Genomic DNA, 24,268 nt, shown 5'->3' with positions numbered 1-24,268 from the left:
CAACATGAATTAGTGCCCATTTAGTGGAGGAGAACAAACTGGTTTTTTTTGGATTCAGGAGGGACATGTTACAATATGCACTATTTATTTTTTCATTTTATAAGGTACCATTATTAAAATACATCGTTGTCTCATATCTTCATATAATCAAATGCAACTTTCATCTGGTTAATACATTATTAAACATTTATTTTCGGGCCTTTTATGCCTTTTTTTAATTAATTTTTTTACAGAAATCAGGAGAGAGAGAGAGAGTAGGGAACAACATGCAATAAGGGAGGTTGGATTCAAACCCTTTGGTTAATACTACATTTTAAAAAATGTGGCATCATCAAATAATTAATTTTTTCCAACTAAAAGCACAAATTAAAAAAAATAAAAATAAACTCAAATCTTTATCAATATAGTTATTATTTTTTTTATTTATATGACCAGTCTATAATTGAGATATTAATAGCAGCTGAAGCATATCTTGTTTTAACATTAATTACTATGTAAGGAGGTTGAAGGTTTTGAATAAAGGTTTCAGTGTTGAGCAGCAGGCCTGCAGCTCCTGAAACATTTTGTTCTTTTTCTGCAGGAGGCCAGAGCAAGGAGCCATGTGCCCCTCACACACACACACACACACACACACACACACACACACACACACACACACACACACACACACACACACACACACACACACACACACACATACACACACATGTGTGCAGCTTCACAGTAACGCTGGAGGGGGAAAACGCACAGTGAAAGTTCATTTATATTTTATTAAAGCTCTTATATAAGGTGCAGACCGCGCATGTCTGCTCGACAGAGGGATTAAAATGATTTAAATTTAAATATATTCTGAGGTGTCACACATTAAAATATTTCTATACATTAAACGAGGCTGAGAAGTGTTGAATATTAGGAGCTAACTTCTTACCTGAGGAAGGTGTTTCTGCAGCCCTTTGGCAGCTTTCTTGTATCCTCCGTGCTTCAGGTGTTGGTAGATGAGAAACAGCAGAGCGTCGTCTTCCTCTGACGCCATGCTGTCCCGACTCACACTGGGAACACTGGGACTTTCACTAACTGCAATATTATTAACCAGTTATTCACAGTTCATCTCCTGCTAGCTATTCAGCAGCGTGTGTTCACAAGCGATGCCTGTCGTCGACGACGCCCCCCTCGAAATGCAGCATGGGAAATGTAGTTTTGTTGAGGTTGTTTGGGTTTTTTTGTGCAGGAATAATGAAGTGGAAAAAAAAAATGTTCTGTGATTACTAAATGAAATAAAAATGGACTAAATACACCTTTTGAAAGAACATGCCTTTGAATATATATAATTACTAATATAGTTATAACATGGGAAGACACATGACATTCTGTTGTAAAGCCTGGTATATTTGGACAACAAACTTGATTTTTACTTTTGTAATTGTACTATGAAATCACAAAGAATTTGTCTTTGGTGAACTGTGCTCTCAAAGTACAAAATATAAAATTAAATATTTAACATAATAAGCAGATAATAATATATACAAGGCTAAATAAGACAATAATGCAATGGTGAGTTGTGCAAAAATGCTGAGATGAGATTGATAGTAATATGTAATTATTTAACAGATGGTTAATATACATGACGTTTTCTCTTATGTATTCATCATATTTCAGTTTATTGAATACACAGCTTTAATTTGAAGTCCTAACTTTGTCAAATCAAAGACAAATGTATTGAATTAAAGGAGGCTGGGAAGGAAAATGAACGTATTTAAAGTATCAGTAAGATTTTCAAAGAATCATTTGGGGACAAATAATGGGTTTTTTATTGACAATTTATAAGATTAATTTCACATTAATAGCTCACCATGAACATTTACTACCTCTGTATGGAAGCCCATTTGAGTGAAGATGATTAACCAAGTTGATGAGATGTTAGGAAATGAAAAAGACAGACATGCCTTTGTTTAATCTGTCTATATGTGACTGTAGTAACTGTGTGTTTGTAATGTCTCTGCTCAATCTGTTATTGTGAAGCACTTTGTGATGTCCGTTCTTGAAAGGTGCTGTATCAATGAACTTTACTTCAGAATCAGAATCAATTTTTATTGCCAAGTACATTTGCACATACATGGAATTTGACTTGGTGTTTTGGTGCAAAACAGTTAACAAGGGAAGAAAGGCAAAAAATAGCAAGAACTTAAATAAAATAAAATATAAGAAGCGATTACTAATATATGTAATAAAAACAAAAAATATACAAAAGGTGCAGTATTAAAAGTCCAAAAAGCGTTAGTGAAACGTATAAAATCAGTTTCAGCCTTCACATTACTGTGATGCTCTCTGACTGTGGAGCGGAAAAACAAGATAAAAAAGTTATTTTGTACTTACTTACATTGTTACAAATACAAGTTTATCAATGAATCTCATTAGGTCTAATAAAGTCACACTGGAAGGATCTGAATTTGTATTTCTGAGGACAACAGCCCTCCTTTTATTCATTCTTTGACTAGTCGCTCATCAGCACGTGTGTCTCTGAGTTTTGACATGTGGCTATTTCAATGTATTGTTATTTTTAACTGTTAATCTTGTTTTTTCCCTTTTTCCTAACACAAGTTGTATTCTTTAACATTGATGAATACATTCTTCAACGAGCGATTGAATAGTCATGAATAGTTTTTATGTTTTATTTGATAGGGACAGACATAGAGCACCTGAAAACAGCAATCCAATGCAGGTATCATACAGTTTATAGCAGAAGATAATTTGCAACACCCGTCCTTAGAAGGGCTTTTGTGTAAAAAAAAGAAAAGTTAAAATAGCAACAAAGGAAAAAGAGAGAATAAGACACACATTTAGCTGTGATAGAGCTTCAAAGAATTAAAAATGAGTACAAATCTGTTGATCAACTAACCTGGACTTGGAGGCTCTGAGAAAAAAATGGACTTTTAAATGAACAATTAATCATTTTTAGGATAAGAAATGATTTATATTAGGGTTTAAAAAGGTGTTTTTAGTTTGGTTGAGCAGCCGTTTCTTATCTGGAGGAGCTGCAACACTGTCTGGCAGCATTCCTGCATGTATTGCTCACTGCCAGTGAATCAGGCTTTAATAAATCACACACCACCTCCATCGCTGCTTTGTTTTGTTGGAAACTTGGAGCGTCACCAGCTGTGGAGGCTCCCCAGGACCCGCAAAGGGTCCCACTGCTGTCCACACTCATTTTCAAATAGAGACAAAACTGTTGAATCAGTAACACAATAAGGAATAGGATAACCCTGACGAAGAAGAAAAGGAAGAAGGAGAAGGAGAAGAAAAAAAGTAAGAAGGAGAAGGAGAAGAAGAAGAAGAAGAAGAAGAAGAAGAGGAGAAGGTCTTTAATCAGGACAAAACCTAAAATTCCTTCATTGTTACTGCTAGTTTATAAGAAACCTGTCAACCATCCTGTGCATATTCTTTGATTTAAAATGTTTTGTATGAGTGAATAATGTAGCCAGTGGTATACAAATCATCTACCATGACACATTTTATTTTTACAGGCTTCTGTAAACACACTTCCTGTCTTACTTTTGTCTATGGATCAATCAAAGCAAAATATATTTTCTCCTTTTGTCCTCAAATGTTACAACTCCCCATAATGATGCACACAGTGTTTTTTATTTTTCAATTAGCATTTTCCTAAAGTTCACAGTTCGTTGATTATCATTCTTGATGTTTTCAAAGGTGCTGCAGCAGCATCCTCCATGTCACATCAAATAATCCATAACAGCCTTTATTAGCCCACTTGATCCATCTGACCTGTTTCCTGTCTCCTCCTGGGTTTGTCTCTGCACTGACTTGATGCAGTTTTTGCAGCTGCAGTTTGTTGCGTAAAGAGAGAAATTCCTGGTTTTCCTCGGAGTGCCAGCTGGCTCCTGTGCCTGTTTAACAGTCCAGCCTGCAGTCACACCGCCTCGGGTGATGTTCTGCCCTCATGGGGTGGAGGGGGGCTGGGGGGGGGGCTCTGGTACCATGACATGAACATTAAGAGAAACATACCAAAGTATCCTTCAATAAAAGTAACGTAGAAGATTGGGAAGCTCTACCAACCTTTTTCTCCTTGTCAAGTAACACAAATAAAAACAAGACCTGCGGATGTTAGGCAATGTTTCCTTCAAAATAAGACGCCCATGATTGGAAAAGAGATTTTTGATATTTTTGTACACAGAAATAACAGCACTGGCCTTTTAATGAAACTGCTTGATTTTACATTACTTTACAAAATGTTTACATTTAAAAAACATCAAGCTATCTATGGCTCAAAGCTGTAATAACAACAGAAATATGTGCATTTCATGTACTATAAGCTACTTTATTTACTGAAAAATTGGCACAGATCGCCAGCTGTTGAATATTATTATTCTTTTAAATAAAAACTAGAATATAGCTCACTGAATGACTTTGAAAGGATCAGGGTCTGCAGGACTCGCTAGCTAATGTGAAACTAACATTATGATGTGGTGCATAATATGATAAATCACAGCGGTAGGGCAATTCATCTGTAAATAAAATAATACTAAGTATTTGTCTCATTTGAGGGGTTTTAAAATATATTATTAAAGAAACAACAATAAATGAATAAGCTACAATTAGCATGGCTTCTATAATTTTGAAATATTAGCATCCCAGCCAACAACATCTCAAGTAAACCTTAAAAAAAAGCTATTTAGATTGAGAAATATACATATACCACAAACATATTTTTTACTTTGACAATTTGCCATAGTAGCCTATTTGATCTGCAATCAAAGTTCATAAAGTTTTAATTGTTTTTCAAAATGCTGAGCGACAAGACGAAATGGCATTTGAAGCGCTAGTGGCAAAGCTAGTTATTTAGCTTGCTATGAAATAAAATAATTAAAATAATGTTAAATCTGTAAATACATTTTTGATTCTATTAATAATTATAATTTGTCTCTTTTTTTTATGATAATTAATTGCATATTTATTACACAGCAGTTTGCCTTATTTTAAGAATAATGTCGCTAACAGTAAATGGTTAACATCTGCAAATGGTTTTCAATGGTTTTATTTTATTTTGACAGGTCAGACCGGAAGTGTCCGCGTTGCACTGCCTCTGGCTTGACTTCGCTCGTATTTCATTGGGAGTGCGGACGCTCTGACTGGAAGAAGGAAGGTTTTTGTGGAAACTTGAGGACATGCGGCGTCTCCGGCAAACTTTGCTCAAACTAAACTTTGTGGGATCCGGAGAGAAAGAGCCGAAGCTGGAGGAATGAAGTGAAGAGGAGAGGAGAGGAGAGAAAGGGAGGAGGAGAAGAGCCGATCACTCCCATTGATCCAACATCGAGGTATTGATTCAGGCCTGTTTTAGAGAAATATCCCAGCTGGATGGATGAGAGAGGAGATGAGAATTCATCATGAACTCATCATGGGGATGTTTGTTAAGTGACACCAGGATGAAGCTGAGATGTCCCATGGTGTAAATATTGTTCATAAATAACCTGCTTATACAGAGCAATTAATTCTTAAGTTACTCTGCTTATTCTATTTCTATTTTATTCTATATATGTTTCTATGTTTCCTACTTCTATAGGCCTATTGTCTTTAATAGGAACTGTAACCTCCCCCCCTCCCCCCCCATTAATAAAATATTTCTGATTCTGATTCCGAAAATCAAAATAGAACCAGTCTGTGCTTGCATAGTCTGAACTAAGACACTAACCATGCTGTCACAGGAAAAGATCAAACACACACACATAGAGGGGAAGGTGTGTGTGTAAGTGTGTGTGTGTCCTCTGCTGTTGCCATGAGCACCAGTTTGCCACCTAATAAGAAACCAGCTCAGACATCCAGTAATAGTCATCAGACAGAGTTTACAGACAGAAGATCCACATCGCTCTCTGCTTAGTGTCCCTCTTGACTTTTTACGTCCGTAAACATGTCTTAGATTATACGGATTTACACAATCTGCTTGATTTTCCATTACGTACAGAGACTACAACGCTGCATCTCGAGCTTCTCTGTGGGAATAATGAGTTAAAGACTGTGAAAAACAACAACAACAACAACAACAACAACCAGTGGCTTCTGATGCAGAGGAGTTTTAAAGGTGTGTGAACCGTACTGTAACTTTTAACCCAGAGTAGATCATTTATAATAATAATAATATCAGGTTTATAACTAAATGAGTTATACATGAGTACAATTAAATCTATCATTGATGAAACAACATGATGTAAGAAAACATTTGTCTCGTTTAAGCCGTCCAAATTTCACAGTTTGGTACTCGACGTCCTTTTCTTTATGATTGTATATTTCATGTTTCAGCGTCAGTCCTGAGGCTAAACGAGACATTTTGAAGGTCAAAACTTGTGAATGTAATTTTAAAGTTGTATTTAAAAAGTGAATCATTTGTTTAATCGTATGAAGTGACAGAAGGGTCAGTATCTAAAGCTCTCTATCGCAACACTCTTACAAACTGCAGCCTTATAGGGTCTTCCATGAAAACACATTTGCGTGGACATTAGTTTCTATGTTTATGTTTTCATGTGTACTTTTTTATATGGCTGTGAATTGTTTTGTTTTTAAAATGTGGACCCCAGGAAGACTTGCTGTGTTCAAGGGCAGAGGTTCCCAAACTTTTCAGCTCACGACCGCCAAAATATGCTCTTTCTCTCTTCATGGCAAATTAGGAGAAAAAATAAAACCGATGTTAAAGGGGAATGAAGTCAGGCGTCTCCCATGAAAACACAAAAATATATCAGAACTCTCTGCAAACGTGTTAATAAATGTCATACATGACCTCTTCTGTGAACATGTTTGGTGGCTGAGTCGTATATTTATCACCCGTAATAGTTATTAAACAGTTAATACTACAACTCCCATAATCCCCTGCTTCTTCAAAATATCATCAAACTACATCTGTTGCTATTGCTGTGATTAAGATTAAGAGATCCAAAAGCAGCAAAAAAGTTTTGTTACAGTTACAGACTGTTTCTGTCCGCTCAGTTATGATGCAAACTTTAAAGCCCGTTTTGTTTTTTTCCAATGAAAATAACGACACTCTTGAAGGCAATATTATGGTGGCCGGGAAGCGCAAAACTACTTCAAAGTTTGCGGCAAGTTTACATTTTTAAAAACACAAAACGAAAGTACATTTTAGAAAATAAACAAGATGTGAAACACTTCTTAAAGATCACATGTGATGCAAAATACACTTTACCATGTTTTTCTAACACTAATATGTGTCTCTAGTCTGTCAACAAACCCCCAAGTTATGAGAAAAGTTTTGATTTTATGAACGATACCTGTTATCCATAGTTAGGCTCATAGCTGACATGATTGACAGGTGGGCCCGATGTAATGGTTTACGAGGCTTAAAACCCGCCTCAGCTCCAGCTCTCAGTCTGTCGTTAGGTTGACTGAAAGTTAGGCCGAGACAGTATTTCCTGCATGGTGGCTGCTGCTGATGAGACTCAGGAGCCCCCTGCAGGAACAGATGGTTAACATCACTCAGGTATCATCCATTAATACTTACAGTCTATGATCCCACCTGAGACAGTTAGCGCTCACATTGTGTTTTGTTTTTTCCCAGCCGCCGTATAATGTGACTAAAAAAGAAAATCATTAAACAGTGAGAAAAGTCAAAAGGTTCTGTTTCTGCTTTCTCAGGCATCACTTGTAATTTCATCCCTTTTTTAGTAGTCCGTATTCAGCTCCAAAGATTGTAAAATGTTGAGAAAAAAAAAAGGCCTCCTCGGAGCTTTAGCTGAACCAGATGGAGTCGTTTCAGATTACACTTTCAGCCAAGTTGGCAAATCCATCTCAAATGTGGTTTTCTGCTCGACAGTAAGTCCACCAGTGATAGCGTGCTTGTGTGAATTTGTGCTGACTCAAACATTTAAAAAACTCACTTTTTCTGCTGTCCGTTAAAAAGAATCTGGGTATTGTTAAGTTTATGACTTTGTTGTTGTTGTTGTTTTTTTCGTCGGGCGCAGGGCTCCTGCAGAGAAGATGCGCGCTGCCGCCATGGCTCTGACCGCGCTGAGTGTTTTCTTCAGCCTGGACTGCCTTTCAGCGCACCGATCCAAACCAGACCAGGTCCAGATCCAGGTCCAGGAGCAGAGTGACAGAAACACGCTGAAGGATGCAGGGACAGAAGCGAAGAAGAAGAAGAACCAGCCGCACATCTTGTTCATCCTCACAGACGACCAGGTGAGTCAGTCTATGTGAACGTCTTTCATCAGCAGTTTGGATGACCATGTCTACAGCAGCTATTACCTTTAATATAAAACACTCTTCATGCCTCTGTGTTTCTCAATCAGGGCTTCAACGACATCGGCTACCACAACCCGACCATCAAGACCCCCACTCTGGACAAACTGGCGGCTGAAGGGGTAACGCTGGAGAACTATTACGTTCAGCCCATCTGCACGCCGTCACGCAGCCAGCTCATCACCGGCAGGTACAGACGCTTCAGCTCTTTGTGTTTATCTGTCTGAGACTGAAGTCACCTCGGGGTGTTAAACTTTAATATGATTCATATAAAAATCAAACGATATCTGTCCCTGCTTTGAAACCACAGCAGAAAAAAAAAGTCCTGGGTCATTTCTTTGTTTTTATTCAATTACAAATATTGGCAAGCAAACTCCTGCACAAAGCTGAAATTGCACAAATTCATTGGAAACACTTCAGCACTGAAACCCTGCCAATGAATTTTAGACAGCGATATTTCTCTATCGCACGCTGAAACATTTATCTGAAGGTCTGTTTAATACTATTAATCAATAAAATAACGTTGATTATTTTGAGTGACTTTAAGTGTCAAAAAGTGTTAGAGAACTGAACATTTGACAACCTTAAGAGTCAATTCAGACTTTTCCATTTCAAGGCGAGATATTTACGGCCCTGTGACGTTTTGTCTTCAGTATGAATATTGCAGAGGTGTAACTGGGGGGCGAAGTGATCCCCCCGCACCCTCTGCACCGGTTTCAGAGGCGTTACAGGAGCGAGAGGGGATCGGCAGAGCCAGCAGGGGAGCGCAGCGCTGTGTGTGCATGTCTCACTGTGTGGAGCTCTCACAGACACAGACTGTAATATTACACCACTGCAGAATCATTAAGAATGTCTTTTCATGCCCCCCCCCCCCCCCCCCGTCCCTCCTACAGGTATCAGATCCACACAGGACTACAACACTCCATCATCAGACCGAGGCAGCCGAGCTGTCTGCCCTCACACATGGACACTCTGCCCGAGAGGCTGCGAGAGGCCGGCTACAGCACGCACATGGTCGGCAAGTGGCACCTGGGCTTCTACAGGTGAGATGGAGACTGAATCAGCAGCTTCTATTCTACGATACAAGAACAATTTTATCACTGGTAACTTGTAAATAGAACGACTACACTTCAAAATCTTCTGCAAATTAAACCCTCACTGTACAACAGCCAATATATTCTTTATTGTTCTCTCTGCTCTTCCCTCTTTAATTTGCTTTTTATTAGATTTTATATTTTTTTATCTTGTCTATGGCTGCTGGGCTGATTGATATCAACACACGCTCTCACACTCACAGTAAAGCAGCAAAAAGTAGCAAACATGTGACTGATGCATAAACTTATTCATTATTCACACTTTTCCATGAATACCTGGAGGATGTTTTTGTGGGTGAGTAAGCACAAAAGCATGGACGTTATCAATGCAGCGTCAACAATCCTCTTTTCTTTTCCTACAGGAAGGCCTGCCTCCCCACTAAAAAGGGTTTCGACACTTTCTTCGGCTCTTTAACTGGAAGTGTGGATTACTACAGGTAAAGGTCCTTAAAGGTCCAATCTGTGAGATATCTACTGAATGAAATGATAAAGTGACCTTACTGTATGATCAGACATTAAGGAAGCAACAATGCAGCAGCCAGTGTGTCCTCCTTCTAAATTGAGATTAGGGTGAGGAATGGTCTGTTTTTGTTTTGACCGGAGAAGTAGGCAACCTGCACATCGACTCTAGGGAGGAGGGGGCGGGGGAGAGACAGCTCTCTCCAATATTTTGAATTTGGACTGCAGTACCCATTTTAAACACTAGGTGTCAGAGTTACATACTGCTCCTTTAATCCATGTAGTTATCATTAGAATACACAAGGACTGATCAGGATTTGTGTTCCTTTAACACTATAACTAACATTTCTACCATCCGTCCCCCAGTTATGGGTCATGTGATGGCCCGGGGCTGTGTGGGTACGATCTCCATGACGACGAGGGTGTGGCATGGGGCCAGGAGGGGAAATACTCCACCACGCTTTTCACACAGAGAGCGCGCAAGATCCTGGAGACGCACGACCCCGCGGACAGACCGCTCTTCCTGCTGCTCTCCCTCCAGGTACGCTTCTGAAGTTTGATATCAGAATGAATTAAAAAACACTTAATTAAGACATCTGTGGGACTTTAATTCAGTTAGTAATAATAACTGTATTTACAGTATACTTTCCATGCTTACGTTGAAGCCTCTCGAACTCAGGAAGAATTTGTTTTTTTTGTGTATCGGATACATCGCAGCCTGACGGGTTGTTTATGTCTGGATGTTGGAAACCAGAAACGTTGCAATAACATGGAAACCACATTAAAGTGTTTGTTTGTCTACGAGGATCATAAACTTGGCCCCAATACAGACCCTCGCCCTTTAATTAAAAGCTGGCCACACAGAAATATAAAATTTCAAAGCGTTTATACTCTAAAAATTATATATTATTTTATTTGTTTATTGTGGATTTTTGCAGGCAGCCATGTTCATTTGATTTGTTTGATTCGCTCATGACTGCACAACAAACAGAAAACAAAGAAATGTTTCATTTGATTTATCTCTGGTAAGGAGTCAGGGACACTGAGTACCATCTTACTCACCATCAGTAAGTGTTTTGGGGCCTTCTGGGAAATGTAGGAAATGATTTAATCGCAGAAGAGTTGAAGAAGTTATGGGAAGCAGACGTTGTATGATCTTGTAAAGAGAAGTTATAGAGTTTAACATCAGGCCCTTCTATAATAAAACATGTTAATACATAAACAATGATGTAATCCCATTTTATCTGGTTCAAGAGGGAGACAAGAGGTCTTAAGCTGTTTACACACCAAGAGTGATGTGAATAAATGGAGTGAAGTTGCCAAGTAAAGGCCTTTATGCTGCATTCACAACAAAAGCGAAAATTTACGCAAATTATTTGCTCAAATTGAAACATGTCAGTTTGATTGAACAAGCAAATGGCACAAAATGAGGCAAGTCACAATGTGAGGGAAACTTTGTGCAACTTCTGCAGAAACTTGGCTCTTCGTCAAATTAAATGACTTTTTTGTGCCTTTAATGGAGAGATGGGACAGTGGATAGAGCTGGAAATCAGGGAGAGAGAGAGTGGGGAATGACATGTGGGAAAGGAGCCACAGGTCGGTTTGAACCTGGGCCGCCTGCTTGGAGGACGACAGCCTGCATGCATGGGGCGCACGCACTAACCACTGAGCCACCAGCGCCCCAAAATATTTGAAAACATCTTACCACGTAGACTGTGTTTATGTTTTTCCTGCAGGCTGTTCACACTCCTCTGCAGACTCCAAAGTCTTACATCTATCCGTACCGCGACATGACTAATGTGGCCAGGAGAAAGTTCGCCGCCATGGTTTCCACGGTGGACGAGGCGGTGCGGAACGTGACCTACGCCCTGAGAAAGTACGGATACTACCGCAACAGTGTGATCATCTACTCCACGGACAACGGAGCCCAGCCGTTCACTGGAGGCAGCAACTGGCCGCTACGAGGCCGTAAGGTAGAGAGGACTCTACTGCTCAGAGTCACACTGCAGCTCACATCACACATTTATAAGCATCACCTTTTTTTAATTATCAGGAATGATTTGATCTGAAAGTTAATGATTCATCTTAAATATCAAATATCAACTATTGCCTGTATTAAGGGGAAAATGCTGAGTCAGCGTATTTTTGTTAAACACTTATAACGATTAACTTAATTTGTGTGGCACTTTTCAAAACAGGAACAAAGTGTTTTACAAAATGAAAAGAGAAATGTGACTAAAAATGAACGAACAAGACAGTGGGAGATGATACAGCAGGAGGTCAGCAAATGAAAGAAATAACGAGGAAATGAAACAAGACAAAAATACGTTTGAAATAAGTTTTAAAGGAAGGAAACAGATTAAAACCATAAAGAGATAAAAGGTAAAGGAGATCGAATTAAAATACTGTAAATCCCATGAATCAGAATCAGAATCAGCTTTATTGGCCAGGTATGCTTAAACACAAGGAATCTTACTTTGGTGAACCGTGCTCTCTTTGTCTCTCAACAATAAACACAAAAATAAACAAATAAGCAAAGACTAATATGTACTAGGATAAATAAGATAATATAAGATAATGAAAGGTTAAAAGTAACATTCATACTGATTCCACCCTGAAACAATGACATCAACTCATCCTCAGATATGACTTAAATGATGAGGAGGGTGTTTTTGGTATTCAGGACTTTTTTTTTTGTAAACTATTTTCCAGGGAACGTATTGGGAAGGTGGAGTCCGCGGCGTGGCGTTTGTTCACAGCCCTCTGTTGAAACGAAGGAGACGGGTCTCTAAAGACCTGCTGCACATCACAGACTGGTTCCCCACACTGGTGGGACTGGCCGGAGGAAACATCAGCAAGGTCAGTGGAACTGGAACAGCATTAATGGTAGACTTTTTCACACTCGTACCCTCATTTTCGATCCCTACTGAATACGTTTATGATCTAGTTTTTGTGTTCCTTCTCATGTGCTCGGAGTTTGTTGGCCTCTCCTCCCGGTCTCACAGTAAACACAGGATAGTAAAGGTTGAATATCATATGGGAGGCGACGTGTCTGACCTTCTGATCGCTCTGTAAAACAGAACAGATGTAGGGATGCATTTCATGTCGAGGCCACCCAGGCTACTGATACGAGCCACCTCTTAGCTGTACTCTGGATGTGTAGGTTATGTTTGTTTTTCTTGCTTTCCTGCCAAAAATGTGGCGCAGCTAAAGTTGACTTTGTGGTAATTTGATTACCAGTGATTTTTTTTTTTATATTCATGCATGAGTTTGTTTTTTGTCACGGTGAGGGCTGAACGTGGAGCTCCGTCTACATCAGACTTTGTTAAAGTTGACGCCACACAGCTTCTGTAAACCTGTCTCTTTTTACGATCATGTAGATCAATTTGCTGATATGTTAAGTGCTCTGTTTCTTAGCCGTGGCAGCAGAGATCTTTTTGTGTTTCAGCTCAGATGTAAATTAGTTTTATTGGCATGTCAGTGAGGTCTTAGTTCATCTCCCCAAAGAGCTTTGTTGGCTCCGTGTGTTGGACGCTGTTCACCGCCGGGAGCAGAGAAGTCCGCCCATCTTGGCCTCAATCAAGACAAAATCTGACTAATGCAGGAACTGGATACGCTTTATTACCACAGGAGATTTATTATTATTTATCCCCGTGTGGTGAAGGTTTTTCAGGTTTTTATAATACCTCCTGGCACATGTAGACCTCAGAGTGTGTGATATTCTCTCTGTGTTTTCAGTGATATTGGAGTGTTTGTTTCCCTCTCAGAGCCCGGGCCTGGATGGTTTTGATGTGTGGCCCACCATCAGTGAGGGGAAGGAGTCGCCCCGTCAGGAGATCCTTCACAACATCGACCCTCTGCACAAACCTGTGGTGCAGAATATGAAGTGGGACACCAGCACGGAGGAGACGGCAGGTAAAACACGTCCGAGCTGTTCTGCTCTAAAGCTTCTTCAGGGCGACGTTACTGTCAGTCAAACGAGCATGGGGTGTCTGTTTGGTTGTTGAGCTGTTTTCTGTGGGTCATGAACATGTGACTGGAAAAAGAAAAGTGTCAAAAAGTCAGTGAAGCGCTCTTAAAACATGCTGGTTTTGTTCCTTCTCTTTATTCCGTCATGTGTTTATTACCATCTGAGCTACAAATTGCACTTTTGTTCATTCAGTGAATCTGATCGGTCGAAAAAAGTATCAGAAATTTGGGTCACAATTTTCATGAAGGAGTTGGTGGTGGGTCCTTTGGCCGGACCAGTTGAGAACCACTGCTTTAGATAACACTGAGATACTCTGGTGGTGATGCTTTCAAATGTTACCTCGCAACAACATCGGCTGGTTTTATTCAATTCTGAAACTCTCTGCTTCATGACCAGAGACGAGCCAAACGAGCAACATTCACACCTGCCTCAGTTTTAATTTGTGTTTAGTGCCAACAAGCAACAGTTTGCACGCTCAAAAAATCATGATGAGACATTATTCCTGCTAAACATTCTCAGTGAGCATATTAGCATGGTAATAGTAGCATTAAGCTACAAAACCAGTCAGTGAGAAGCCAGTCGACAAACTGTTTTTGTTTTCATGCAAACAGTAAAGAGATCATTTTAAGACGTGATTATGCACAGAAGAAGAAGAAGAAGAAGAAGTGCAAGCTGTGAGAATACAGGGGAAAAAATTGAGGAAAATATAAGCTCTGAAAATAATCAAACTCAGTTGTAGGTGTTGTCGCTAATTTGATGTGTGTTATAGTGTGTGTGTGTGTGTGTGTGTGTGTGTGTGTGTGTGTGTGTGTGTGTGTGTGTGTGTGTGTGTGTGTGTGTGTGTGTGTATGTGTGTGTGTGTGTGTGTGTTAAGTCAGGTAACTATTGCATGTAAACATCGCTGCTGCTGCGTCACCTAGACGTAGACGGTGATCACAGCTACAGGCAGCGAGAAAAGGGAGTCACATGTGAATGGAGATGGCCAATCAGGCATCAGGGGGAGGAACACACATGTGTGTTTGTGAGCATGATTTTTGGTCATGTCGTGTTTTGTGTGTTTTTTAGGTTCATACTTCCACATTTTTTTTATTCTGTCAATCCAGTATATACTCGTCTTTGTCAGGTGATTAAGATGATTGATATATATGACATATATTCCATGACGGACTTCCCATATTTACCCAGCATTAGTCTGAGATGACTTTGATTTCCCTCTGGTGGACTTTCTGGTTGTGAGATTGTTACCACAGTGGGATTGTAAAAAGTCAAATGAAGTTACAAGAAAAGAGGCATTCAGGGCAAAAGAAGGAAAGAAGACAGAAATAATGATTAATAGAAAACCAAGAAGGAGGTCTGTACTAAAGGATGATAAACAAGGAAGACAGGTATGACACTTTGGGATACAAGAGTAGAATCCAAGTATTTAGAAACCTGTTTATCTGTAAAGCTAAATACCTACAGTAGTTTAAAAACTGTTCACTTGAGATTCTTCATCATACTTGTTGTCTTTGACTCCTCAGTCCACAAATCAAAAGGTCACGCTGTGAAGAAACCAAAGAAGAAGATCCTGAGGCAGAAACCGAAGCAGAAGTCCGCCTTCAAAGTGAAGAACGTCAAGAAACAAAGGAAGTCTTCTGATCATGCTGCCAAGTTGAAAAATACCAAGCCCCCTCCCAAACTGAAGCTCGAGACCGTCCCAAAATCAAAACATAACCCTAAACCCACGACCAAGACGAGGGTCAAGGTCAAGGTGTACCCTCAGAACCAGAAACCACATTATTACAAACCACATCTCAAGTCCCACTCGAGCGGTCCTCCATCAGCCTCAGGAACGTCTCTCCCTGATTTTCCGCCTCACATTAAACCACATGTGAAGTCAAAATCCAGGCGGACCACATCCCAGAATCTGTCATGGTCGAGTCCCCCGACCCCAAAATCTAAGACTAAACTCAAACTACATTTAAAGTCCAAGTCCAGGAGGACGTTATCCCAGTACCAGAACGCGTCCCAGCAAGACACATTGCTGCTGCCTAAATCCCTCCCAACACCAAAGTTTAAGCTGCAGCCGCCCCAGCCCGTGTGGGACACCTCAGTCCAGGCTGCCATCAGAGTCCGAGACTGGAAGCTGCTCACAGGAGACCCGGGTCATGGAGACTGGGTTCCCCCACAGGTGTGTGTGTGTGACTCTTTTCCTTTGTCAACACTCTTATCCAAACAGCGTCAGTAATCACTTTGATCCTCAGGTACTCGCCACCCTCCCCGGTCCGTGGTGGAACCTGGAACGAGCCCAGACCACCTCCTTCAAAACCTCCACCCACAAAACCGTCTGGTTGTTCAACATCACAGCCGACCCGTGCGAGCGGCAAGACCTAGCAGACCAGAGGCCGGACGTTGTCCAACAGCTGCTGGCCAGACTCGTCCACTACAACCAAACGGCCGTTCCGGTTTATTTTCCGCCCGACGACCCGCGAGCCAACCCCGAGCTGCACGAGGGAGCCTGGGTACCGTGGGTGGACGAGGAGGAGGACTCGGAGGAGGACAAATACCAGGGAGTTTATAAAAAAGGACGAAAGAAGAAGAAGAAGAAGAAGTGCAAGCTGTGCAAGCTGCAGTCGTTCTTTCTGAAACTGAACACCCGGATGATTTCCAATCGGATCTGAGTGGACTGTCAGAGACGTCTGAAACGTTTGTGGTTTGTTCAACTCCGTCTTTAATTCTTCCAACCAGTAGGAACCATGTCAGCACATTCATGTTTTTTTTTTTAGCTGGCCTTGTTTTTTTTTTCTATTCAAAAATTGAGTTACATTTTGTTCTGTACTTCCAAGAAGAGTTGGAGGACCCCTCCCCCTTTTTCTTGTTTCCTTACAGCGAGGACTGAGAAACGCTGCAGATCTTAGAGTCTGGTTCTGATGGACTTACTTCGCTCTTCCTTCAGGAATAAATCCTCCTCGAACAAAAGAGGAACCAGGAGAAGTGACAAAGGTGTATGCTGGAAGGACGCAAATCTGAATTCAACTGAGAGAACTGAGAGAACCTTTAGTGCAATACCAACAACTACCATCCCTAAAAAAAAACCTGCCTCACAACAGCTGCCTTAAAAATGGAGGGGAAGGTGGAATAAATGTGCACAGCTTATCTCAAACGCACAGACAAGAGGAGGCATCCTCCATCTTGTTGTTGTTGTTGTTGTTGTTGTTTGTCTTCAGAGGAGAAACCATCCATCTTATATCACTTTGGAGTTTCCTATTCACGCTGCACTTGCAAAAAAAGAAGATAAAAGTTTGTAGTTCTCCAGGAGCTCCAGGACTGTTTGGTCTGAAAACTCCTGATGTCATGTTGATACACACTTTAATATATGCTCTCATATCTTCTCTTATATGAGGGATCTTTTATAGTGACGCTACCTGAACGGGCAGAAAGATTTTTTTTAAAAAAAGGACTTTTAAAAGCTCCGTTAAAAAAAGAAAGATATTACTAAAATATTATACTTTACTTTTAAATTATTTTCACACTTACCCTCCAGTGATATGTGATGTACATACAGATACTGATTGTGGATGGAGGGTGTTTTTGAGATTAGTGCCGGGAGAATCAGTTTTCATACTTCATTGGAGTATTAGGGCCACATTAAGAGTGAAAAAATCTGAGATTTGGAGATTAAAGTCATACATTTAAGATATTAAAATTGTAAATTTACAAGATTAAAGTTGTTTTTTTAGTCTGTAGTTATATCAGTAGAGCAGTAAAATGAAAATGAGGAACACTGAGCATCGTTTTTCTCGTAAATGTTCGACTCAAATCTAGAAAAAATGATTTTCCGTGGCTCTTACACTCCGTCGTAGAAAACAGCAAGACTTATAAACTTAATAAACTTCAGCAGGTCAGCGGGAAACGTTTTGATTTTAGAGAACTGATCCTTTAAATTGCTGACTTAGACAGCTGTAATGTTTATTATGACCATCATGACTTATTATGGGATTTTTAGGACTCTTTGCATCCTCCTTTCTGATTTTTACATCGTGTTGAACTTTTTATCGGTCACTAAACGACAGAGCTCCTGATACGAGCTCTGACTGTGTGCAGCAGTGAAATGTATTTTTGACTCTGTAAATTATTCCTGTTGTGTTTTTTTTTTTTTAGTTTTGAGCAGAATGGAGCAGAAGACCTTTGTTTTCATGATCTCTGTGTGGAGTGATGTGCTCAGGTTAGAAGTCTTTACAACAATTCAAAACTTCAACGTCCAACATTTACGTTTTGAAGCTTAAAGTTTCAAAGTGCATGAACGTGATGATTATTCTTAATGTTATATAACTTTGTTTGTTTGAGTATTTAATATTTTCACATGTTAAGTTACACCTCAGAGTCATCATAGCTAGTGTTGTAGTACTCCAGATCGATCTTAGTCTTAAGACCGGTACGAGACCACTTTTTGAAAGTCATTTTTACTCTCAGACTGGGCGGACCCCAGATTTAAAATCAAGTCAAGAGCACCACTAATAGACTTCTACAACCGTCCCAGTCTACGTAAGTGACACCTCCCTGCACACAAGATGATGATTTTCCATTGATATTTATGCTCTTGGTCTTGTATTGGTCTTGCCCTGCCTTGGTCTTGGTCTTGACTCGCTCTTGATCCCTAAATGTCTCGGTCTTGATCCCTAAATGTCTCGGTCTTGATCCCTAAATGTCTCGGTCTTGATCCCTAAATGTCTCGGTCTTGATCCCTAAATGTCTCGGTCTTGATCCCTAAATGTCTTGGTCTTGACTCGGTCTTGATCCCTAAATGTCTCGGTCTTGATCCCTAAATGTCTTGGTCTTGACTCGGTCTTGATCCCTAAATGTCTTGGTCTTGACTCTGTCTTGATCCCTAAATGTCTCGGTCTTGATCCCTAAATGTCTTGGTCTTGACTCGGTCTTGATCCCTAAATGTCTCGGTCTTGACTCGGTCTTGATCCCTAAATGTCTTGGTCTTGACTCGGTCTTGATCCCTAAATGTCTTGGTCTTGACTCGGTCTTGATCCCTAAAAGCCTCGGTCTTGATCCCTAAATGTCTTGGTCTTGACTCGGTCTTGATCCCTAAATGTCTTGGTCTTGATCCCTAAATGTCTTGGTCTTGACTCGGTCTTGATTCCTAAATGTCTTGGTCTTGATCCCTAAATGTCTTGGTCTTGACTCGGTCTTGATCTCTAAATGTCTCGGTCTTGATTCCTAAATATCTTGGTCTTGATCCCTAAATGTCTTGGTCTTGACTCGGTCTTGATCCCTAAATGTCTCGGTCTTGATCCTTAAATGTCTCGGCCCTGACTCGGTCTTGGAGCACTCTGGTCTTGGTCTCAGTTAAGGTGGTCTTGACTCGGTCTTGATCTCTAAATGTCTCGGCCTTGTCTCGGTCTTGGAGCCCTCTGATCTCGATCCCTAAATGTCTTGACTCGGTCTCGGAGCCCTCTGGTCTTGGTCTCAGTTAAGGTGGTCTTGACTCCAACACTAACCCCAGCTGTGAAGTTTCCTTGTGATGTCGGTGTTCTTTACGTGTAACTGTGTCTAAGCCTTTGGCTGTTTGAATGTATCGCCTGTTGTAAACACATTATGAGTTTGTGTTTTCAGTCCACTACAAGCAACTGTGACCAGCAGAAACTGATTTTTAATGTCATTTCACATCTTTTTTATATTGGACACATTCGTTACATTTCAGATGTTTCTAGACAAATTTAGTGACAGTATCAAACAGAAGTTGTCTTTTATGAGGAACACCTCACATTAACTAGGATTCCTTTTTTGATTTTTTGAACCAGATTTATGGGAGAGTAGTTATTTAAAAGACACGGCTATGGTTAACATTTGTTTTTAAAAGGTAAAGAAATGTTCCTGTGACATCTGAATTAAATCCTACAAGCAGCTTTCTTCCTCTTATCACATCACGGACACTTTTTACAGGATCTAAAGAATGATATTACACATTTAGATTATTGTTATGAATCTTATCAGGAGGGCAGTACCTCATCTTTATTTCAAACTCAAAGAGGCTCACATCTTCAGAAAAACAGAGAAGAGGAAGTACAAAAAAGTGTCACAGCAGATGTTTTTGAGCAGCATCACAAACCTCTTTGAAGTTAAGACGTCGGTGAGAGAAACACCTCCCCTCTAAATATTTCACTCTGTTTGCTCAACGTCCAACAAAACCAGGACTGTGGCTGCTGTGTGCGACACGGTGAGCGAGCAGCACGGCGAGAAAAAAAAAAAAGACGTTTTAATGGACACTTCATTTTCTACCACCCTGAGCAAATAAACATTTAAATAAGGAGAACTGTGTGCACTCTGTTCTTTGATGGTTTACTGGAAATAAAGAAACACTCGTCTCACCGAGGCAGACGTTCATGGAGTACATGTTTGAGTAAATGTGGTGAGGGGGGTCCAGGTGAAGTCTCAAGACTTTAGAGGTTTTTAAATGAATGCAGGGAAGTTTCACATCTCTCAAAGCTCAACATTTAAATGATGCAGAATCTGAGAAGTTTTTACTGCACAGAGCTCATGAATGTTTCTACTTTTGCAAAGCTCAACTGTTGGATCTGTGAGACTTTTTCTGGTATTTGACTGGACTGAAGATTTTATATTTCCCAGTAACACAGACTGGACTAATCCAGCCTCAGGTCCAAGTTCTGCCTCGAGTCTCGAGTCTGCAGGTCTGATTGTGTTAAACAGAAAGATAATGAACTGTTCATTGTGAGCATTTAGGAGATACAGATGAAATATTAAAGAACTCATGACATGTTGTCCCTGGTGCACACAGGGGGTTTGACCACTAGATGGTGCCAGATATCAACAATCCCTGCAGACTAACAGAACAACCGAGCATGTCTGCATTTAACAGCATCACACACACACACACTCTCTCTCTCTCTCTCTCTCTCTCTCTCTCGCTCTCTGCTTCCACTGATGAATAGTAATTGAATTGGGAGTTTTATCCTCAAACTAAAGTCGGATTTTGTCATCCTTCTGGACAGTTTGGCTGCTGATGCTGCAGAGAGATCGGTCAATAATTTTGACCCTTTAATAATACTAGTTGGTGTTGGTGAAAGCCTGAATACTCACCTTTAAGATGAGGTATAACTTGTAAGGATCGTGCATTGGTGGAATCAGCAACACAGATAATATTAAGAATATTGCAAAGGGATTTTTGGGCACGTTTAGCTGTGTTTCTCATTCCTGCCGAGGCGCCCTTGAGCAAGACATCGAACCCCTCCCCAGACCAGCTCAGGAGCGCTCGCTGTGTGCAGCCCCCTCACTCTGACACATCTCCATTAATGCATGTCTATAGGATTCTGTTTGTGCATGTGTGTGTAGTATGTCACAATAGACGGTGTAAAATTTGAATTTCCCCTTGTAGGATCAATAAAGTATATCTTATTTTTCTAAAAATAATGTATCATTAAAGCCAGGCACTTCATTTTCTTCAGCTGTGGATGGATCCACAGTTGTTGCTCTTCTTTGTTTGGTGTTAAAGAAACGTGTGGCCTTAGAACAGGCTCTTTAAAGTGTTTTCATCACAGCACCGTACCTGAGGAAACCTTCACTTACAAGATTCTATTGAACGATAAACAGGACTCTCCCATGAACAGACAGCCTACCTGTACGCAGGTGCCGGTCGGCTGCAGGAACATAATAAGAAAAGAACAACGTGTGTCTCCTATAGCGTCCTCCAGCATGTGAAGCTACAGGTGAAGTTACAGGTGAAACAGGAAAGTCATTCAGAGTGTGTGAGGGTTCATTTATATATGACTTAATATCTGTTCATAGCTAGTATTGACCATTTAATGTGACTTGTTTATCCTACAGCCTGTAAATAAAGTATTCTAGTTGAGGTAGTTCATGCTTCATGTTTATTTTTAACGGATGTTCTTGAGTCTGATTTATTATGAAAGTATTTCCTGGTTTGGACTTCTTCAGACCTCTCAGAGAGTCACAAATATGAGCACACACAAAGAGGACAAATACAGATTAAGTCAAAACAAGCTGACCTGTGATGACGTACAATAATCTGTCTGTAACAGAAAGTTACAAGCTCACACACACACACACACACACACACACACACACACACACACACACACACACACACACACACACACACACACACACACACACACACACACACACACACACACACACACACACACACACACACACACACACACACACACACACACACACACACACACACACACACACACACACACACACACACACACACACACACACACACTTGTTCACAGCTTGAATAAGCAAACTCATGAATAAATCATACATTCATTTCCCTCACACAGAGCCAAGCAACTTGAATTAACGAACTGACAAAATAAAATAAAAACCTCCCTCATCTTCTTCTCTGTCACACACACACACACACACACACACAAATTACAAAAAAAGAAAAAAAGTCATAATGTTCCCTCAGTGCTTTCAAACAGCACAGAGGGGGGGGGGGGGGCTCCTTTCTGAGAGTGTGACACCTGTGAGGTGTCACAGTCAGACCCAGTCAGACCAGTCTGACATCATCTGCTCTGTAAACAGATCGCTGATGTCTCGCTGACACACAGCTCCGAGGCGAGACTTCATTTTTTTTCTTACCTGTCACATTTTCTCATAAACCCCCCCCCCCCCCCCCCCCCCTTTCATTTTCCCCCTCCTCATTTCAGCTCTTCTCCTAACAGTTACAGCTGTTTTCATCACTCACAGAAGCAGGCAAATTCTAGTTTTCAGTTTTTTGGGAGGGTGCATCTATCTGCTGCTGTTCCTTACATTTATATTTTGAACTTCTTTTCCTATAGCCTGAAGTGGCCGACGAGATTTGTTTAAGTGAAGATTTCCTCAGAGACGTGGACAGACCACAGTGCAGTGACCATCCTGGACAATATTGCTGTTTGTATCAACATTTGTCCGCCCTAAAGACATCAGTGTACTCTATCTAAAAGCTTGTGAGATGGACAATCTGGGTCTAAACATGCAACACATTCACGACACTGAAACTAGGGGACAATGTTTGAAACTATCTGTTGAACATAAAATAAGTATTTCATTTAATTTCATTGAACCTTTATTTATTCTCGAGGAATCATTGAGGGCAAGTGTTCATTTACATGATGATGATGTTGAGAGCACAATTAAAACAAAAATATGACCAAAAAAAAGAAGACAAAACCCATAGATTATAAAACCAAGAGACTAAACCAGCAGAGCAGGCGACTCCAGTTAGAAACATTCACACTGACGATCAGGTTTTTAAATTGACCCATGGTAACCATCGTATTCAGTATTTTGAACGTGTTCCAGGTGTGTTCAGAACGTACAGGATGTTTACCAGTGTCAGTGTTTACTCGTGTGATAAATCAATCATTCATTTTCTTTAATGATAATTATTTGTATCATTCTTTTCTAGTCTTCTGACTACTCAAAGTGCTTTTTACACCGCAGGTCACACCTACACATTCACACACTGAAGGTAGAGGCTGCTATGGAAAGTGACCATCAGTATTAACTAATCCCATTCATTCATAAGCTGCTGATGAAGCAGCAGGAGCGATTCGGGGGTTAAGTGTCTTGCCCAAGGACACATCAGTACATGTTGCTGCAGGAGCTGGGGATCGAACCCTCGACCTTTCCCTTGAGAGACAGCGACTCTACAAACGGAGCCACAGTCACCCAAATGATGATAATAATAACTTTTATTTATAAAGCTTTATTTTTGGGGCATTTTCAGAGAGAGTGAGGAATGATATGTGGCAAAAGAGCCACAGCAGGGGGCGTGACAAGAGGCGTGGCATCAATCAATCAATCATTATTTGTAAAGCGCCAATTCAAAACAAGTGTTATCTCCAGACGCTTTACAAAACAGCATATGGGATAATATGCAGGAAGGATTTCTCTTTTGTAAATTATGTAAATTACGACTCTTCTGGCTTTTTTTTGCAAAACACAGCTGATAGTTTTTCTTTATATATAAATGTAGCACATTTGTTTGGACTTTGTAAATAAATTCACTACCAGTGAAAATATTGGACACACAACAGTAACAGTATATCAATACTACCATAAGTAAGCTATATCTACGGCACACCTAATAGAAGGGCTTTTCTGTATTTTTACTATTCTCCACATTTTAGAATAATAGTAGATATTGAAACAATTAAAATTAGACATTTCATTTATTTTGTTTTGGATATAAATGCACCTGCAATTCGTAGGAACCACCTTCACCATTTCTACTTATATAAGAAACACGTGTCAAACATTTAAGCATAAGCCTTTAGATCAAAATGTCTTTGAGATAATAACATGCATTTCAAACAGGTGTGTCCAAACATTTGACTGCTACTCTACTTTGCACTATATTTCATAAAACAGGTGGATAGAGGAAAGTGATGCAGACTGTCAGACTTACAATGAACTGTTGGTGTGAAAGAAGTTGACAAATTGACCTTCACTTATTTTCTTC

At 40.2% G+C, this 24,268-nt stretch overlaps 2 protein-coding genes across 4 annotated transcripts in view; one reads left to right on the top strand and one right to left on the bottom strand.

Annotated features, from left to right (window-relative positions):
• LOC109989894 (uncharacterized protein DDB_G0286299) overlaps positions 1-1,150 on the bottom strand; it is an 18,927-nt gene extending 17,777 nt beyond the window's left edge. For both annotated transcript variants that reach the window (XM_029278872.2, XM_029278873.2), the window contains exon 1: positions 929-1,150. In XM_029278872.2, the coding sequence (XP_029134705.2) occupies positions 929-1,033 (105 nt within the window). In that variant the 5' untranslated portion in view covers positions 1,034-1,150. The remainder of the gene's footprint in view (positions 1-928) is intronic.
• Positions 1,151-5,117: 3,967 nt separating this feature from the next.
• Positions 5,118-17,202, top strand: LOC109989887 (arylsulfatase I-like). Of its 2 annotated transcripts, XM_029278869.2 has the most exons (12): positions 5,118-5,330; positions 5,975-6,091; positions 7,980-8,196; positions 8,307-8,446; positions 9,150-9,299; positions 9,713-9,787; positions 10,176-10,350; positions 11,546-11,782; positions 12,522-12,668; positions 13,577-13,724; positions 15,300-15,949; positions 16,023-17,202. In XM_029278869.2, the coding sequence occupies exons 3-12, from the start codon at positions 7,996-7,998 to the stop codon at positions 16,437-16,439; spliced, it is 2,340 nt and encodes a 779-aa protein (XP_029134702.2). In that variant the 5' UTR covers positions 5,118-5,330; positions 5,975-6,091; positions 7,980-7,995; the 3' UTR covers positions 16,440-17,202. The 2 variants fall into 2 exon arrangements, with proteins under 2 accessions (XP_029134702.2, XP_065809715.1); XM_065953643.1 differs by lacking the exon at positions 5,975-6,091.
• Positions 17,203-24,268: the final 7,066 nt, after the last annotated feature.

This window comes from Labrus bergylta, chromosome 4 (assembly GCF_963930695.1).
Source record: "Labrus bergylta chromosome 4, fLabBer1.1, whole genome shotgun sequence".
NCBI classification, from domain to species: Eukaryota; Metazoa; Chordata; class Actinopteri; order Labriformes; family Labridae; genus Labrus; species Labrus bergylta.
This window is presented reverse-complemented; position numbering and strand designations above follow the sequence as displayed.

Excerpts from the sequence above, each read along its gene's own strand:
- LOC109989887 (XM_065953643.1), top strand. The coding sequence starts at position 7,996 with ATGCGCGCTGCCGCCATGGCTCTGACCGCGCTGAGTGTTTTCTTCAGC. Across the intron at positions 9,300-9,712 it reads TGGCACCTGGGCTTCTACAG|GAAGGCCTGCCTCCCCACTA; the intron begins GTGAGATGGAGA and ends CTTTTCCTACAG. Across the intron at positions 10,351-11,545 it reads TCCTGCTGCTCTCCCTCCAG|GCTGTTCACACTCCTCTGCA; the intron begins GTACGCTTCTGA and ends TTTTTCCTGCAG.